Source organism: Rousettus aegyptiacus, unplaced genomic scaffold (genome assembly GCF_014176215.1).
Source record: "Rousettus aegyptiacus isolate mRouAeg1 unplaced genomic scaffold, mRouAeg1.p scaffold_m13_p_7, whole genome shotgun sequence".
Taxonomy (NCBI): domain Eukaryota; kingdom Metazoa; phylum Chordata; class Mammalia; order Chiroptera; family Pteropodidae; genus Rousettus; species Rousettus aegyptiacus.
The window spans coordinates 83194544-83214801 of NW_023416310.1; the positions used below are offsets into that span (position 1 = coordinate 83194544).

At 36.9% G+C, this 20258-nt stretch overlaps 1 protein-coding gene across 28 annotated transcripts in view; it reads left to right on the forward strand.

The window, feature by feature from the left end:
* Positions 1-18461, forward strand: part of PWWP2A (PWWP domain containing 2A) — a 30399-nt gene extending 11938 nt beyond the window's left edge. For 6 of the 28 annotated variants that reach the window (XM_036224598.1, XM_036224602.1, XM_036224604.1 and 3 more), the window contains 2 exons: positions 258-352; positions 4285-14322. In XM_036224598.1, coding sequence (XP_036080491.1) covers positions 258-352; positions 4285-5965 — 1776 coding nt within the window. In that variant the 3' untranslated portion in view covers positions 5966-14322. Of the gene's footprint in view, positions 1-257; positions 353-4284; positions 14329-15578; positions 16591-16726 lie in introns of those variants that run through there. The other 22 variants (XM_016167012.2, XM_036224613.1, XM_016167027.2 and 19 more) reach the window with 18 other exon arrangements.
* The last annotated feature ends 1797 nt before the right edge of the window (positions 18462-20258 follow it).

The window sequence follows — 20258 nt, forward strand, 5'->3', positions numbered from 1 at the left end:
AATAGAAATTTTCCTACTGTAGATTCTTTACGGGAAAAGAATTGTGGGAGGGAAAGTGTTCTTTTGTTTTCTGTTGCTCTGTTCACTGGAGAGAGGTTTGGTCTAGCCTGAACACCTGGGCCTGTCTCAACCCTTCTGAACTTATTTTTCTGATTGTTGAATTCCTCAGGCCCTCTATTTTGCATGCCTAAGGTTTGTAATGCCTTAGCATTTTTGTTTATTTTTAGTGTGTAATATTTTTTTAAAATCTCCTGCAGTTGGAGATTGGCAACAATCAGAATTGGAAGAAAATGAGAATCAGTTGTGCACAGTTAAACTATTGTCAAAAGGAAAATATAATCCTAGGTCGGAGGTGAGTTGATTGAGGCTGCTGAACAGCATTTAAACACTTTCAGAATAATGGGTAAGAATTATATGTCTGACCTTATATCAGCATTTACACATGTTCAGAATAAGGGGTAAGAATTAAATGTCTGACCTTTTAAGCAGTTGAGTAGTTGTTGGTAACCATTTTTAGTTTGGGTTATTCTATCTATTTGGTTATATTTTTAGTATTTGAGGTATTCCTTTGGAAAGGGAATTTGGATGATGGTTATGATTATGCATCAAGAAGTGATGCATATTTAGGTATAGGATTGATTGGTAATGCTAGAAATCTTGAGCAAATACAATTTTGTCAATTTTATCAGTGGGCAAATAAAGGCTTCATTTAGTCAACGCCTTCATTCAAGCTAGAATCACCAATTAAAATATCTAAAGTGGAACCCAAATAATAGAAAATACTCTACTACTTCCTGTAATAGTTACATTTTGAATTTTGGCTTAAATACTCTACATTTGTTTCATCTTTATATTAGCTGAGGATTTTTCTTTATAGGGGTTTTCTCTTGGCCTTGACTCAAAATAACTATTAAGCCCGAGTATTCACCCTCAAAAATTTGGCACTCATTACTCCTAAATTTTAAGAAGATAGCTATATTTAAACTTTTTACAGGAAGTTGTAAAGATTGTACAGAAAGGTCTCTTGTATAGTTAGTTCGTCTGGTTTTCCCCAGAAGCTGTTTTATTTAAACCATAATACCTGAATATTTTTCCTTTAGAATTTTTAGTGGTTAAATAAGACTGAAAATGAATAAAGGTTAGAATGAGTCACTAACACATTAATATCTTCATGCTGTAGAAAGAAGGGGTGGGAGGAAGAGGAGAGGTACTTGGTGTCTCACTGCTCAGCTCCTGGACTGTTTGTAAAAAGTTCTTTTAGAAAAAGCCTTCCGCATCCCTGCTGAGATCAGTCACCCTTTGGTGAAGATTCATATGGTACATAAATATCTCTACCTTAGAAGAATCTAAAGCAAAAGTGCTTGCTAAAAATTCAGATCCTGAGTTCCCCCTTAGGAGAGTTGGTCTTGGGGAAGGACTTAGGAACTGCCATCTGCAAACTCCACAGAGGATTGCGCTACAGATTTCCACAGACTACACTTGGAAATTAGATTTGAGTATTTTTAAGACACCATAGTTTTGTAGCTCTTGACATTCTTATTAAAGTTACAGTTTCATAGGTCAGTAGCTTTCAACTTTTAAGCATAGTTACAAGGACATTTTACATATGAATCCATGTACACATATATACATGAAACAGATTTGTTGTAGCTACATGTATTTACACTGATTTTGAAAAGTCATTATTGCAATCCTTAGTTTGAAACACCTGTAGTAATACGTGTCCACGTAACGGCGACAGCATGATTACTGAGATGGGGTAGGACACTGATCCCCTTTCCTATAAAGTGACTTATCTTTTCGGGCCTTTGAGGAAGTTTTATTATTTAAAATGATTTTTTTTTTTTTTTTTTTTTTTTTGCTTTTGCCAAGCATCCATCACCCAGAATTATTCATTTGTATTTTTTTCCTTTTTCTTTTGATGTCTGCAATTTCCATTCATCATTACACAATTAAATACCTCCCTGTGCTATTAAAAACATTAATGCTTGCATTTTGTCTGCTTAAGAGGGAAAGGCAAGGGAAAAACCAAGCCACATGTGAAATTAATGTCCTTATTAAACTGTGTGAGGGTGAACATATCAGATTCCGCAGCTTATTTGATATAAATAACTTTAATAATTGGCTGAGGGATCCTTACACTGAGATTATAAATTAAAGATACAGAAAAAAAATCCCAAATTCTGTTAATTATTAGTTGAAAATAAGATCAAATTACTTAAATGAAGTAAATTTTTAAGTAAATTTTAGCCAAGAAAAATGACTAACATTTATTGACCTGAATCCTTTAAGGTAGGAAATGGTGTGAACCCATTTTACACATGTGAAAACTGAATTTAGAGGTTTAGTAACAACTGAGGATACAAAGTTGAAACCTTATCTCAAGTGTTGAGATGATTGTGGCTTAGTTATTCCTTAAAAAGGAAAGAAATTTATTGTTTATTCAGATATGGAAACATATCACAGTGTAAGGGAGACAGAATGATGGCTTCTTATGAGTTAGACCATTTTATTAAGACAAATAGTGGTCTTACTGCAGATAAGTTGGATTTCTTATGTATTCCTATATTAAAACACAGAAATCACATCTTATTTTCCTGTCATCTTGAAAAAATGGTTATCGAGTACCTAGATACAAGAAAAAGCTAGATGTTCAAAGTGCCTTGCAATTAAGTAGGAAGGAAATACTTAGGTGCCAGATGCTGTGCTAGAATAAAAAGCCACTTTTTACAAAGTCTAGTAGTGAGGAGGGTGTCCTTCCTTTGTGGACTAGCCCAGACCCAAACTTATCCCATCTTTTTTTTTTTAAAAGGCTTTCCTTTTACTTATGGTTTTTAACTTTTTGTTATAAGTTGTTGGTTTGTGGTAGCCAAGCTAACAAAAGACTTTACAAAGAGAACTAGGTGTTGGATCCAGATGTCTTGGTGGTGGTGGCTCTTCCTATATCCTTGCCCGACTGTAGGTGTGTCTGTAGCCGTAAATTAATCTCAAGATTTCTTCCCAACAAAGGTATTCTGAACCATTTAGGAGCATAAGGACATTTTAGAGAATCTAAGAACCAAAGACTCATTCTCCAGGAAAACAGACATGCAAAACATTTGCATCTAATGTCAGGGGTTCTGCCTGACTACCTGAAGCTGATCCTTGGGTTCCAAGCACCTCTGCCCTAAAAGGATTGGCATAATAATTGTTTTGTGTTTGATACTGTTAGACTCAAATAGTGTTTAAAATGAATATATTAACATGTATATGATGAAATCATTTGGTAGTGTGAATTTATTTTTAAGTGCAGGAATCTTAGTGTAGTAAGTGTAGTTTTAGGGGTTCTCGATGTTTATCGCAGGCAGATTAAGCCAGTTTCTTCTACATAAGAAGCAAGGTTCTTGGCCCCTGTTTTATTAGAAACAGAATTGTAAAGATTTGTGTTCTATACCGGTGCTTTGCAAACTCATCTGGACCTGTAAGGAGTTTTGAAATACATTTAACATAACTGACTAGCATTAAAACAAAATAGACCAGAGTAGGAAAAATTATCATTATGTTAATAAGGTTAAGTATTTAGTGCAACTTTTACTTAAGTGTGCATATTTATATATGTATAGATGCATGCATGTATATATCATTAGCATTTTTATTGGCTTGTAACTTGAAAATATTAATGTGTGAAGATTTTAAAAACTTAGAAAGCCACAGCTCTATCTGTTTGCTTCTGAGTTAGTTTGAGTGTATGAATTTCTAGAATTTGTGGGGGTTTTTTCATGGGGGTTGATGTGGATGAAGGGCTTGAGTTAGGATGCAAGAGTAAAGGAGCAATCTTTGAAACTTTAGCAATTAATAAAGTAGAGATAGGATTTTACCGAATTTGTTTTGTGAAGCTTTGGAAAGCTATTATAACCAGAGGAAGATACGTATGTTACAAATTTATAATTGCATTTACCGGATGTGTTATGTGTAGTTCAGCAAACATAATATCAAATGATGTTTAATATTAAGGCATCTGGTATTCTTTCTGATTCAAGACCAGAAAGGCCTATTTTAAATAAGTTCTGCTATTTTGGCATTGCTTAGAGCAACCATTTGAGTATTTTTGTTTTAACCTAAAATGTGGGACTAATAAAACATGGAGGGCTTTGGGATGTCTGTGGGGAGACGGTCAGTAGGTTTTTGTTTTTGTTCTTTAATATGAAATGGTTTTCAGGAACGGTCCTGCAAACATTAGGTATTGTTTAAGAAATTGAATTAGACATTTACTTAATGGCTTTTTTTTCTTCCATTTCTTTCAAGGTTTGGGCCCCATGGGATCCCTGTGACAGTATTTCCCAAAAGAGAATATAAGGATAAACCTGAAGCCATGCAGCTCCAAAGTAATACATTCCAAGAAGGGACAGAAGTCAAGCGTGAAGTGAATGGTGCTGTTCCTGATGACCCTTCCCCTGTCCTGCCTCCCGAGCCAGGCTTGGCCGAGAGCCTGTGGACTTCCAAACCCCCACCCCTCTTCCATGAAGGGGCACCTTATCCTCCCCCGTTGTTTATCAGGGACACGTATAACCAGTCAATACCTCAGCCACCCCCTCGGAAAATTAAGCGACCCAAACGAAAAATGTACAGGGAAGAACCGACTTCGATAATGAATGCTATTAAACTACGACCCAGGCAAGTCCTGTGTGACAAATGTAAAAACAGTGTTGTTGCTGAAAAAAAGGAAATCAGAAAAGGTAGTAGTGCAAGTGACTCTTCTAAATATGAAGATAAAAAACGGAGAAATGAAAGCATAACTACTGTGAACAAAAAACTGAAAACTGACCATAAAGTGGATGGGAAAAACCAAAATGAAAGCCAGAAAAGAAATGCTGTGGTTAAGGTTTCAAATATTGCTCACAGCAGAGGCAGAGTAGTCAAAGTTTCTGCTCAGGCAAATACATCAAAAGCTCAGTTAAGTACTAAAAAAGTGCTCCAGAGTAAGAACATGGATCATGCAAAAGCTCGGGAAGTGTTGAAAATTGCCAAAGAAAAGGCACAAAGGAAGCAAAGTGAAACCTCCACATCCAAAAATGCACATTCAAAAGTCCATTTTACACGTCGATATCAGAGTCCTAGCTCAGGTTCCCTTCCACCTCGGGTTCGTTTAAAACCACAGAGGTACAGGAATGAAGAAAATGACTCTTCCCTGAAGACAGGACTTGAGAAAATGCGGAGTGGCAAGATGGCACCCAAGCCCCAGTCTCGCTGCACCTCTACCCGCTCAGCAGGTGAGGCCCCTTCAGAAAATCAGAGTCCCTCAAAAGGCCCTGAAGAGGCCAGCAGTGAGGTTCAGGACACAAATGAAGTGCTTGTGCCTGGTGAGCAGGATGAACCACAGACACTGGGCAAAAAAGGCAGCAAAAGCAATATCTCTGTTTACATGACCCTAAATCAAAGGAAATCTGACTCTTCCAGTGCTTCAGTGTGTAGCATTGATAGCACAGATGATTTGAAATCCTCCAACTCTGAGTGTAGTTCTTCCGAAAGCTTTGATTTTCCTCCAGGCAGTATGCATGCACCTTCCACCTCCACATCCTCCTCTTCAAAGGAAGAGAAAAAGCTCACTAATTCCTTGAAAATGAAAGTCTTTTCCAAAAACGTCTCTAAATGCGTCACACCAGATGGCAGGACCATATGTGTAGGGGACATTGTTTGGGCCAAGATATATGGCTTCCCTTGGTGGCCTGCCCGTATTCTTACTATAACTGTGAGCCGGAAAGATAACGGCCTTTTAGTTCGACAGGAGGCCCGTATTTCATGGTTCGGGTCTCCAACGACATCTTTCCTTGCTCTTTCGCAACTGTCCCCCTTTTTAGAAAACTTCCAGTCACGCTTTAATAAGAAGAGAAAGGGCCTGTACCGCAAGGCTATCACAGAGGCGGCTAAGGCTGCCAAGCAGCTGACCCCCGAAGTTCGGGCTCTGCTGACACAGTTTGAAACGTGAACATGGACAGTAAGGTAGGCAAGAACCACTAGAAGGGCCGCAGGTTTTCTAGGCTAGTTAGGAGTAACTTCTGTGAGACAGCTGGGCCAAACTGGAGAGAGAAATTTGCACTCAGCTCAGTCGGGTGCTTTTCTGTACTTAACAGCCATTTTTAGACCGAGAAGCTAATCTGAACAAGCAATCAAGTTTTGTCTTAAGTGAGATTTTAGCAGTATTTTTCAGTTTTGAAGTCTGTAACCATCCCAAGGCATAGGAGCCATAGCCTCAACTGAAAATGAATTTTTGCAGGGACTCTTAATTGCCATTTGTACCTAGTACTGTGTGTATGTGTGTATGTATACACGTGTACATAATGTGTGTATATGCATACATACTATATATAACATAGCCTGTCACTGTGTGACACAGGTTGCATATTTGGGATTGCAGTAAGGGCTGGTGAGCTGGGAGGGGGGTGGGAATAGTGTGGATATTTAATGACTACTTGATTTTAATTAACAGCCCTTCTATGTGCATAATGGCGCAAGAGCTTGATACTTAGGTGTTTGACAAACTGAGATGCTTGCTATTCAGTTGCAGACTGGAGAAATAGCCCAGTATTTGGGATTAAGGTTGGCTAGGTTTGAATCATCTCTCTCCTTTGTCCAATGAGGATTTAACAAAACTTTCAACCTTCTGGTTTGGGAGTTTAGATTTGTCTTCGGATATATAAATAGTTGATTGCTAAATTTGGTCAGATTTCTCCTGACTGGCTGTTCCTAAATTCTTAGGATACGTCCTGGTAAATTACACTTTGTGAATTGTCATATGTGTAATTGTTGCATTTTGGATGTACCTAATTTGATAATTTTTAAAAAATATTTCCGTTTAAGGTATCTGTTTGCAGGTCAGAAAATGAGAAAATGTAATTGTGTAATTGCTCTGAAATGTAAAAAAAGTTGTAAATAAAATCGACTAAATCCAAATTATTTGTGTGTGTTTCTCAAAAAGCTTTGAAAAGTTTCAAGATGGTAGAAAATAATTCTTTGTAACTGTGTAGAAGAAGTGGAAAATCACTTATTTGCCCTATCATATTTGGGTATAGATAAAATTCAAATAAATGATCAGTATATTCTTAAAATGAGGTTTTGTAGTTCAGAGGTCTGATGATAATGCTGCTAGTTTTGAGATTCCTCTAGTCAGTTTCTCATAAATGGGTTTTAATTTATTTCTATTTAGCCTTAATATTTCATCACATTTCATTTTTTATATCTGGGTAATTAATACTACCAGTCTCTTCTCCTTGGTCTTCTGCCTCAGGTATCATTGCTTTTGGGGCTAGAAACTTAGCTCATTTTTCTACGTGGTCCATATGTCCCTAAGGTTAAATTTATTTTCCATTTTTAGCTTTATCAGAAAATCTATCAGATTGCCTATGGAGGCAAGTCGATCCCAAGATTTTTTAAGTTGCTTTCATACATTCTATGTCTAACATAACTTTTAAATTTGATATGTTGATTTGACACCTTTAGAAACTTGAAACCTAAAGAACAACTTTTTATGGATTTCTTAGTAATCCAATTCTAAATAACTAGTTACTGTGGAATTAATGCTGAAAAATTAATGGAGTTTGAAAAGTCTGTCAACTTCCTTAAGGTTATGGACTTCCACGATTTATGTACTGATGTCTGCAAAAGAAAATAGAATATTTTCTGGGGAACTCAGTCATTGCTTTTTGATTAAAATAAACACACAATTAAAAAAAAAAAAGATGTTTCACTTGAATAGAACATATTCTTTCCTGCAAACAGAAACAACTATACTATTTTTAAAATTCTTTGATTATAACAGGTTGCAAGTTCACATCGTGATGGAGAGGGGTTTTAAGAAACTATCTTAAAACGTTTTCTAAATATTTGTTTCAGATTAATGAACTTGTTCAGATATTTTTGAAAGTTTGATATCTAAGGTTCAGAAAGATTTAAACAAGGCAGAGCAAAAAGTCACCTAAAGTATATAATTCCAAGGCTCCGTGTAATGATCCAGGTGAGTTTTAACAGTGGTTTTGGCAGTGACATTGCTAATAGAGTCAAATGCTTTGGCAAGTGCTCTTGTGGCATAAACCAAATTTGATTTGTTTTCAAAAACCATAAAGAGAAAAATAAGTCATAATCGTTGAGTACAAAAATAATTTTATGTAGTCCATACCTTTGAGGAAAGGGCTCGAAGCACAATCACAAATATGCGTGATCTCCAGTTTTGCCAAAGGACCTCTCCATTTTAAACTGGCAGTCTGGCATATTTCATCTGTAGTTTCAATAGGTAAACAATTTTAAAGAACTTCTAAACACTAATAGTTACATATTAATGTTTCATTTTTTAATTTCTTAAGTAGGTAAATTTGCAGATGGAGATAGAGTGGAGTAATTGTAGCCTTTTTTCTTTACATTTCTCTTTAAAGTGGTAAAATGAGGCTTTTGTTATATGAAGGTAATCAAATCAGTATTTTTTTCCCCTTGCAGAGAGAAAACTAGGCTTGGGCCAAATCTCCAGTGGTCTAAGTGGCTAAAACTGGATTAGCGAGGGGAGAAACAAAGTGAAGTAAGAACTGTAAAAGTCAAAGATGTCTTTTTTTCTAGAAATTCTCAGAAATTAGAAGTGTTAGAATTTTTTTCCCGTTCAGTTTTCTAGAATTTATATGCTAGAAAGCTGTTTATTTGCAAGGAATATCTATTCAGCTCTCATTTGTAGATATGGAACCAGAGACCTAAAAGGCGAGGTAAAGCAGAATTCATTAGTCTGAAGTCCATTTGCATGACTTGATGGTCTGTCCCTATGTGGTTTTAATGGGGAAAATCTATAAATAGTAATTTTATATTAGTACCAAGTAGAATAGACAGGAATATAGCTATGAAGGGACTGCAGGCAAAGAACATGGAACTGTTACTAAAGTCAACAATGGATCTGTAAATTTTTAATTTACAAAATACTGAGTTGTATCTCTTTGAGCAGGTCATACTTAACATTGGGTACGTTGAAGGTAGGGAAGTACACATATATTCCTTTATAGACATACACATCCTTTATACAGAATAACTGAGTTGGCATTTGGAAATGCCATAAGAAATCTATAATTTGGAGCTAAAATTAGCTTTCCCCTTTTGGGCATTTTTCTGTGGTTTGTGCTGCTTTGTTGACTTTGAAGTACTCATAGCAGAGAAGAGACTAGCAAATGTCTAGAAAAGTTGGTAATGTTTTGATTGAGGATATTGTTTTGATTTGGGCCCAGGGATGGCCTCCAATAGGGAATTTGTTGGAGAATGAAGACCCTGTTTCTAAGTTGGGGCAAAGTTAAGGTTTGCTTTGGGATTGTATTAATATTGTTGCTGTTAAAACAATCTCTAATTGCTGGTGCCATGCGTATTGCCAAGAGAAAACAAAAGAGCTAAGCTGCATTAATTACTCTTGCCTGGTTCCGACTTAGTTAATAGGCTCTTATTCTGTATTTATAGTTTTGTGTACACTTACTGTATTCCTTCAACAGGGTGAATAGAATTAAAACATGAAAGCTTTAGCAATTAATATGCCGTTATGCTATTTTGAATAAAGGAATAGGGAGTTTAAAGTCATAGTGATTTATTGTATATAGTTTTAGTTTTCCAGGACGTTTTGGCCTTTACCATGGGTAGTTGACACTAAGTTCAGAAGAGAAGTAGTTCAACTTTTTTTTTTAATCTTTACTCAAGAGACTTAACATTTATAAATGAGGATTTTTTTCTTGTGATTTTTAGGTAAACATAATTTTCTCCTTATATTCATAGAGCACTGTAATTTGTTGTGGGTTTTTTTTGGGGGGGGGGTATTTTAAAAATTGTCATTGAGTATACCTAACATCAAATTTACCATTTAAACCATTTTTTAAAGTGTACAGTTCTATGGCATTAAGTACATTTCACCTTGTGCAACCATCACCCTCTGTAATTTGGTTTTCAATAGGAATCTTTTAAATTTTGGATGCTATTGTTCTAGAAGGTGTTTAGAAATTAAGTCACATGAGTATTTTTCTTGGTCAAGCATTGGTTTCCAGGATTCCTTCCTAATCAGCCAGCAGTTCTGTATAGTGCTAATGGTGCCCCCCTTTTGTAACAACTATAACTGCCTCTTTGTAAAGTTTTTAGGTGAATTAATTTGACTGCATTTAGCCATTAAGTACTCTGGAGAGTAGGTTTTAGGTTAAAACTATCCCCTTCGTGACAAAAACAATTGTTTTGGACAATTTATGAATATAGAAATGATTAAAATTATTTTAGTCATAGAATTAGTTTCCAAAACTTAAATTATTTACATAGTATCACACTTTTGCCTTTTTTTCAAATTTGTGTACTATTTTTCCACTTAGTATAGTTACTGGAAAATAAGTGTGCCTTGACACCTATAGGTAATTTTAAAATACATTTCTAAGATCATTTTGTGTACCACCCTTTGGTAGGAAATACTGAATTTTTATATTTATTATGTCTTTAAATCCATCTTGGGGTGAACTGAATCAAATCTTAATGCATCTAATCTGACAAAGCTAACTGCCACGCTTAAATTTTTCATAGATTCCTAGGTTATTCTGGAACAAATTAAAGATTGCGGGGAGATGTAAAGGAAAAGAAGAAACTGTAGACCCAGAAATTATCAGGATTTATCAAAATAGTGAATTCGTGAGTCAAATTCTTATTTTTTAATAATAATTAGACATTTCTAGTATATGTTGTCAAACTTATTGGGCCTTCTGTTGGACACTTGTGTTTGTAAGATAATTTCTTAAATCTTTGATGCTGACAACAGCCCAGATTTAAAATACTTGGTCTTAAAACTTGGTTTAAACATGACCTAAGTATTTTTTTTTTCAATTTTCCTTATATCATAAGAATATGATAGTTGACCTTTTATTGCCTTAGAAATATCTGGGTCTTAACCAGAAGTAATTAAAACATTTTTTTCTATCATGGAGATAGTACATGGAAAGAAAATCAGATATTCTAGAGCTAAAGTGTTAATCTATTATTACACATTTTTTCCTTTCCAAATAAATAAAAAACTTGTGATTATAGTGCATTATCAAGTTTTAGCAAGGGCTTTTTAAATATTAAGATGATTTTGTAATCCTCAGTGTCCCTCAGTTCTCCAACAAAAAGATTCACTAAAAAGCTATTGAAAAAGCCTAGAAGGAATATAAATCCACCCCCCACCCTCGTAAAGTATGATAGAATTTGTTGCTTGCCCGGGGAGAATGTTTTGTAGAGATGTGCGGGTCATCCTGTTAGAGTGTAAAAGATAGCAGTGTGGACAGTTATGACTATACAACCGGCCAGCGATGCAGGTGAGTTGGAGCATTCGTTAACATTTTGGCAGGCTTTTTTGAGCAAGGAATCATTTTCTTCCACTTTTCAGGCACATGGTTGAAAAGTACAGGCTCTTGAGCCAGATTTCCTAGATTTAAAGGCTGTCTCGGATCTGTCACAAGCTGTGTGATCTTGGGTAGTTTACTCCATGTCATCTGTGAAATGGGGAAAATAATAGTACTTCCTCATGAAGTAATTCCTCATTGAAATATTCAGAGCAGTAAAGTGCCTGGCACAAGACCTGTACAAATGCTCTCATTACTACAACCACCACTCTCTGTGTGTGCCATAGAAATTTCATTCCGCTAGCTTTCAATATTTCTGCAACATACACAGTATAAATTTTCAAAAATGCTATAGCAGCAACGTTATTAACTGAAAATTACAATAATCATAGGATGACCATCGTAAATATCTAGACGTAGATATGAACTATTTACAACAGGCATTTCTGGAGGGCATCTCGGAGGTCGTGGGAATTATGGTGAAGGGAGAATTGCATTAACATTTCAACTCTTGCCCCATTAATTGATATATCTCATAAATTCCAGGAATCTGTTACTCGCCGATTTCTACTTTCCCTTGTGCCAAGCACAAGGGCCTGATGTGGCAGAAATGATAGCCTACTTGTGAATGAAGGAAGGAGAGTGATTCTGGTTCAGGCACTCATGTACTAATGAGCAATCACCATTTCATAATTCTGGCACATCCCAAATCCTTTCAGAGGCATGAGAAGTGTCTGAGCTGGTGGAGTTCCGTGGAGTAAAAGCCCTTTTAGGAGAGCTTTCCAAGTATCAGAACCACAAAAAAAGACTTGTTTGCTCGTTAGTATAAATTAGCTGATTTGTACAGATGCTGTGTTTCCCTGGGACCCTGGTGTTTTAATATTTTGCCAAATGGTGAAAAGGTGGACTTTAATTTGAACACTTTTTTATTGCTTTTGGTATGACTGAGTAGGAGATTGTTTCCCCTTTCTAGGAGGGAAATACCTCACATTCCAAGGCCTTCATCTGTGTGCGTTGTGGCCTTATTTTCCACAGGGTAAGTCATTTTTACTCGTGGCTCATTTTTGAGATGATTACAAACCTGTGATTTCCCTTCATAGTTTAGCTTTTAGCAGGGAATCTGGCTGAGTCCTGGTATGCTGAGAAGAGCTATGCGCAGTTTGCCTAAAACCTTAGAAAAATAACCGGTTAGAAAAACAGTACTAAGGCTAGCAAATCAGAATGTCCAAGGCACTGGATGCTTTTTCTTGCTTGTTCCTGTTGCATTCATGTTACATTGTATTAAGAGAAAATTTATATTGTGTTCAGCAAGGTAATAAGTACATGTATGTAACCTTTAGTTTTTAATTCTGGGCTTTGGTCTAAGAGCGTGACCTCTACTTTCATACACTCCAAAAGGGAGATCGAGTGTTTACTCATCCTGCTCTGATTTGCCCTTTTATATCTCTGCTGCCACCCAGGAATAGTTGTCATTGTTGCTTGTAAGCTTTCTCTTCATGGACAAAATAAGTAATTTCCAAGGAAATCACTGCCTTTCACGAGAGTGTCCCTCCATTTACTGCATGACCACCAGGCCTTCCTGGCTTTTCCTAATGGATCCCATATGTGTAGTCAGTTTCTAAAGAGAAACCTTGAGACAGTAAAAGCATTGAGGGGAAACTCATCTTAAACATTATCACAAGACTCCTGAGCCAGGCTCTGTGGCACGTTAATGTTCTGCACGGTGTTTCAGGGCTGGATGGGGAAACGTGCAGGGAAAGGATCCTTCTTCCACGCAGCGTCTCGACTCTCTTGCCTAGAATCTAAAAGGAGATTCTTCAGACTGTTGAAACCTAACAAGTTTTACTTAGGGAGAGGTTCAAAAGGTAAATTCTCTTGTGTGTTCAGATTCCGTTTCTTCTTGGTGTGATTACTGTTGGGGGACAGCATATTTATGTTTTCCCATGAACAAAAGGTGAGGTAAATAACCTCATTATTAAGTCTCATTTAAGAAAACGGAGTTAAAATTCAAAAATAATTATGTTTATAGATCGGGTGTATAAAATTTTTTCAGTGTCAGAAAAGCCTTTTTTAAAGTTTTGATTATATGCCACTGCTTCTGATTTGACGTACTGTTTTAAAAATAATTATTATAAGGACTGCACATTAAATCAATGACCCCAGAGTTAACTACACTGATGTGATAAATGAGTTGTTTATTTGTACTTAAAATTAGGAATGAGGCAGACAAGCAGATGTTTAAAAAAATAAGGCTTAAAACAGCAATCCTTCACTGGAATTATGCGTAGTACTTGAAGTCTCTGTTCTGAAAGCCTGAGTGAGAAAGCTTTGTCTTGTCAAAGTCATTTCAAGCAGGTGTTTAACTCACGGAGTATTTCACGTCCTAAAGAGTATGCACATGTGGTCAGTGGCCTTAGAAGAGAAAGGGATTCAGGCACATTTTGGTCATTCTGCAAAACGGGGTCTCACTAACATAACACGGATAGGGATGAGGACTTCAGCCCTGTTGAATACTAAGATCAGGACCACTTCAACGTTAGGCTAATAAAATTTTTTTGTCAGGAACATTAAATGTGAGTGAGCACTGGAGGGCAGCGTCTCGGTGCACCTGAAAACATTTTGCTGATTTGACTTGGGCCAGAGAGTGCCCTCTCCTGGCCAAGGCTGGTGTGTACACACCTCAAGTCTTTTCCTTTAGTACCAAAGCTTCACATTCTGTGAAGCAGGCACGTTATCTAGAATAAATTATGAAAATTCAACTGAATTTTGGTCTTATTTTTAAATTCTTTTTTTTTTTTGGTAAAATGGATTAAAAAGAACTCGAATGACTGCTCTATTTTTGTTAACTTGGTTTTTTCTACCATAGGTCTCAACAAATGGCAGCTATTACATCAGACAGTGACGAATCCTGCTGCTCCCTTACAGTGTCTGACAGACCACTGTGGATTCAGACTGGGAGCATTGAAGTTAACAGTGAAACGGGCAGGTCTGTCTGTGTTAAGCCCTGCCACAAAGTGAAGAGGGCATCATGTCATCACTTGGTCATTCCCAAAGCAGATTAGGCTAGATGTAAAATTACCCATTAGTGCTTTTTCCTTAGTTTTCATTGACCTTAGTAGCTGTGTATACCTCGTGTAGGTGATAGTTTTGATGAGTGAAAATAACCTTATTTACTATTACCCGCTGTGCTAAAAATGTAGAGCTGGCCTCCTTCGAGCTTCTATGAGTTGCGAGGACTTTGTCCTGTGGCGGAAGGCAGGTGTCCGATCGCAGTCACTTCAGAGAGCACCTGCGCCTCCCTGGACAGTCAGATAGTGGATTTCTTTTCCCTACCTCAATCTTTCTTTGTCACTTTTATATTTCACTTCTTAGTTATTCTTAATGTTATATTCATACATGAACATACATGTTCTTAATGAATTAACCTTAAACCACTATCATTTACATAAGGCAAGGCCAAACTCAAGCGGGCGGCAAAAGAGAATGTTGAATGCAGTTGTGGTCTGTTTAAGTACATTTATTAAAACCTTGGATAATGCCCGAAAGGCTTATTTGGGGCTCTTATACAGCAGGAAAGTTTTAGGGATTTTGGTCGTTGTGTGGCTTTTAAATTTGTGATTTTTTGCTTCCTTGAATTAAGGCTATTTAATCCTCTGGTATTTGCAGCTAATGAAGAGCTGTAAGTGGGCTGTGTATATGAGCTGTAATTTGCAAGCTGGGTCAGAATGGCACATTTTGGATCAGAGGTTGAGGCTAGGATATTTTGGACTCTTAACCTGTATAGGGGTGGTAGCTACCTTCATGATCCCGAGGGAATAGTACTTTTTTGTTTTTTGCACTTCTCATGGGAATAGTAAGATCTGCTTCAATCCTTGGATTTCCTGCCAATTTGAATAATCCTTATTAAGGTTGAAGCCATATACTGAAAGTCATAAATAGAAGGAAATGGAAATGTACATGGGATTGGGTATTTACTTTTTTCCCCTTCAGTTTATAAAATGAGGATATTTATCTCCAAAGTTCTGGGTCTAAATTTATTAGTATTATAATAGTGTATCTGTTTAGAAAGGAAAAACTTTTCTTAGCTGAATGTCCAATTTTAAAAGTGTTAATCATTCTTCAGAAGCAAGGACTACATTCACCTTGCACTTTGATGGGTGGTCATTAGAGCTAGAAGTAATTCTTCATTGCTCACAAAGAAATGTGATAGAATGCCCTGTGAAATTTATTTTATAGGCCTTGATCCAGTAAATGAGTGAAGCATGGCAGCAGTTGGAGGTGAACGTCAGGTAGTTATTTCAAAGAATGAGAAAGATGCCTACTTTAATGTTGAAGTGAAATATTGGGAAGGATGGGGGTTGGTTTTCTTTTTTCCTTTTTGCATTGTTTGTTTTATCTGTTATTCCACTGAAAATACCATATCTTTGGTTTAAAAATACATTTGACCAAAAAAAATCATCTCTTTTTCCATGGATCACCTCTTTTGGAATTCAAACTCTTATTGATACTTAGGTTCCCAGGTTTGAGAGGCATAACCAGGGATCGTAAAGGGTTTCAATGGGGTTCTTACCACCTGTTGGTATTAAAGAGAGGTTGGTATTGCTAGGCATTCTGGTCGCGCTACTTGGCAGTAATTTTCATAAGCCTGTAAGTGTTCTGCTCAGTCCTGCTGCTCGTTGGAGGTCTGGTGCAGAGTGCCTCTGCTGGTGCTCAGGTGTGCTGACGTCACAGGGAGACTATGGTCAATCTAACCAGTGTACGTAAATGCTCTTTCGGCAGCAAAACCGTGCTCCTGACGCCTAGTGACGCGCTGTGTCTCCCTCTGCGGAGGCACCCTCCACCCTCCTCTTTTTTGCTTCTTGCACATATGTAGACTGTGTGATCTGCAACTGATTTTTACGTAGCCAGGTACAATATATGAATTTGCTTTTTAAGCCTGTAGGTAGCCTGTGCTAGAGGAAGGTTGCTGGTGTTTCATAGCAGTCCACAGCAGCTAAGCTGACTCACAAAGTTTTTAATATTGTCACTTGTGAAATGGTAATATAAAGAACAAAGCTAAAATTCCCTTTTATTAGGCAAATATTCATGAATAAGTTTTAAAAAATATACTCAAGTGCAGATTATGTAAAGATGACAACCATTTTATTTGTGTTGGAATTTGTCCAGATATACTTCAGAAATAACACAAATGCTTCTGCTGGTTTCAGAGTGGTAACAAGTTGTTTTCTCAAAAAAAAAAAAAAAAAAAGTTTAATCAAGCTAAAAAAAATCAGGTGTGATCCCAGAGTCTATATAGGGCTTAATTTACACAACAAGGACATCTCTTTTCTCATATAATTACTTGTGTTTAACTACAGTTTTTCCTTTTCTTTACTATATTTCAGCACAAAGACACTAGCAGGCTGCTGGTTTCATGGACCCGTATGTACCACAATGACAGAACACCAGAGCGTCAGGACTGAATGAAATTGGAGACTCAGATTTTTAAAGCTGCAGTAAGAAGTAATAATGTTAAGGCAATGGTTAAAACCAAGTCTCTAAAGCCGCACTTGCAAACTGTGCTGTATTAAACCAAGAAAAGGCATTAGGGGATTATTTTCTAAAATATAAACTATTGCAATAAATTATGCACGAGGAGAAAAGTGATGTGAAATACGCAAAGAAATCACTTGAATTTTATGAAGAATCAGACAGTAATTTCTTTTGATCATGAAGTTCTTATCAGTACTTTGGACAGGCCTAAAAAGGCATGGAATGATGGCACAAATGTTGAATTATTTTTCATACTAAAACTCTGCTTTCTCCAAGGATTGTTACTCAGATCAGATCAGATATGAGTAAAAGTATTTCTAAAATGGCTCTCCAACAAAACTGCAACAGTCATATGTGCTGAGGTGAACGTTTTCTTCAGGCTGCCAGTGGAGACGACAAAAGATTTAACCTTGTACTTAGAGGATGGCAAGGTACCCTGGGTGTGCTGAAAAAGTGGATTTTTTCTTTCTTTAATAAAGCAGGGCTGTATTATCTTGAATATACATTTGCTTGTTAGAACATGTTAAGATGTATTTATTTGATACCAGTATTTAACATTTTGTGCACATTTTCATAACTACATTCTTATCTTTCAAATTCTGACTCAAAGTGGATAGGCTAGTGTTGATCTTAGGGTGAACATTTAAACTCTAAGAGCCAGTTCTTCACTCTGAACTGGAAAGGCTTTTATTCCTATCCTTACTGATTTTATCTAGTTCACAAAAGGTACCTGAATTTTGATGTGGATCTCTCTCCACAGAGAGCCTCTTTTTTTGTAAGTGCAAGAAATTCTCACAGGTGTCAGGTGGGACTTGAATCTGGGGAAAAAGCAGCAGGAACAGACCCATAAACATGGTGTCGAACTTTTCATGCATGGAGCAAGAATTCTTAGTAATGGAGACCATGTTTTTCTTGTCTTTAGAAAATACACATTAAAAGAACCTTACTTTTTTTTTTAACGAGTGGAGAAAACAATGAGATTGACCTGTTAAGTACATTTTTAAGGCATTTTATATTTGATGGTGCCATACTTTTAATAACAAAACTGAAGTTTTTTAGTGACAATACTGACTTATTTTTTAAACCAGAAAGATAATCCCTATCAATTAATACAAAAAAGGAAAAAATGCCAAAAAACAAAATTCATTTGAAGCACCGTAACAGCTGAGAATTTGGTTCAAGTGTTTAAACTTTTCTATAATCTTACTGTGTAGGTTTGGAATGACTTAATAATCCCACCCTCACGATTAACAAAAGGTTCTGGGTGAGAGTTTTAATAGGCCTGACTAAGATTTGTTTTACAACTCTAGGAGGCAAGCAGTCTTCTGAGAGTTTAACGCAAATCCTCATTAATTACACTGTAAGTAATTAAAAGTTTTGACTGCATTCTAAAATTGTCTTTTTGGAAAAGTATCACAACGTCATTGCACATGTGATCAGATCTGCAAGTCAGCTCAGGAACTGTAGCAGCAGAGAGCGCTAAAGGTCACTTACGTGCACCTCAGTGGCGCCCTGCTCTCTGCAGCGCTGGGGCTCAGGCTGGGTCCGTCCTGTTCGTCTCTCTCACACCAGCAGTACCTTCAAGGACCACATAACCCCCAAGCTGTGGTGGATTGTATAATCAAGATTTTTAATTAAGCTTTGGAAGTAATACAGAGGCAAAAAAATTGAGAGAGATCAGGTTGTATCTATTTTTTTTCTCATGACAAATTTTCAAGGGTGTTTTGTTATCAACCAGATTTGCATTTAAAAAAAATGAATCTTGGTATTTAAAATCTAGACACTTTCATTGCTTTAGTTGCTTAATATTTAAGCTTTGCTTCATGCTACCTTTGTCTGTATTTCAAATCTTCAGAAGCATATTTCATTTGTAGACTTGAATGACAAAAATTGTTTCTCATCTAAAGTATTCTGAGACATAAATGTTAAAGAATGTTGTATGACATTTATCCAATAAAGTCTTCATTTTTTAAAAATTTAGTTATTTAAAAACTTTGTTTACTTTTTAGGAGTCAGGTTGAATTGTTAGGATCTTGTGTACAACAGTACTGTTTTCTGATGGGAAAATAACCAATCCTTAGAGTTGGATGTAATTAAACATCTACTGGTGGGTTTTTTTGTTTTGTTTTGTTTTTTGTTTTAAGGAGCCCTGCCCTTGTGGATAAATGGTCGTTTCTGTAAAAGCCCAGCAGTATGTTCAATGTGAAAGTGAGGTCAAGTGTTTGACCAGAAACACTCTGTCAGGAAAAAAAAACCCTACCAGACAGTTGAAAAATTTCAGGACTGACCCAGAAACTCAGGTCAGTGTACTTTTTTTTCCCCATTTCCTTTAGAGAAGGCTGCCCATTATTCTAGAGTATACATGGAGTCTAATCTCAAACATTCTCCCATTTCGTTTTATCTGAATGAGGGTAAAAAGGAGGCCACTGGGATCAGGCTCTTTCCTCAAGTTTCCCACTAATGATAAGGGAACTAGAGAGAAGCAAGGAAGGTAAACAAGCCACATGCTCATCATCTGGAAGGGCTACACGAGACCCCTTCCCTCAATACTATTCCGGATCCTGTGTACATGTATCATCAGTACATCTATAGACACAACAATAACAAGATCTGGGGAACGAGCGATGGAACCCATGGATGCAACTCAGGATCTTTTTGGTGCTGTTGTCAGATAAGGATATGTCACATGTTCAGATTCGGGTCCTGGTTTCATGCACAGACTGTGCCAGTACTTCCCTGGGTATGTCACCGCGAATACACACACACCATAGGTAAAAGCAGTTTTCCTGCTTTTACACCTGAAAATTCTTTAAGTAATGACGCTTTCCTCAGTGCTCAGAATAGGGCCTACTATGTTTAAGTATACTCTTCTGTAGTGATGAGTGTCCTGCCAAATCTTTGCTTATTAACAATGAAATTTCACGGCCTAACAACTCTCCTTTGATATCAAGGAAGTAACGAGCCTGGGACGAAAGACAACTCAGGAATACTGTGCCAGAGGAAGAAAGAGCTGGCCAAACACAGTGGCTAGCTCGCTGTCCTTAAACCTTAAGAATGCTTAAGGGATTAGTTAGCCCTTTTATCATTCCCTCATGAGGCCGGCGAGAAGCAACCTTCTAAGGTAAAGTCAAGCGGGTTGTTGATATTAAGAGGAAGGTGTTTCTATACGATTAACTGCATAAGTCTAAGGTAGAGACAGATTCTAATCTTAGTTCTGCCAGTGACCTTCCTGACAGAAGAAGCATGCAGTGGCCACCCTGGCCAAAACAGGGTGTGAAAAAGAAGTCAACCAGCATTTCGGTTCCTACTTAGCCAAGCCAAAAACATGGGAGATGTCAGGGAATTTTCCTTAGTAAAATATTCTACACTCTTAAGTTTGTGAAT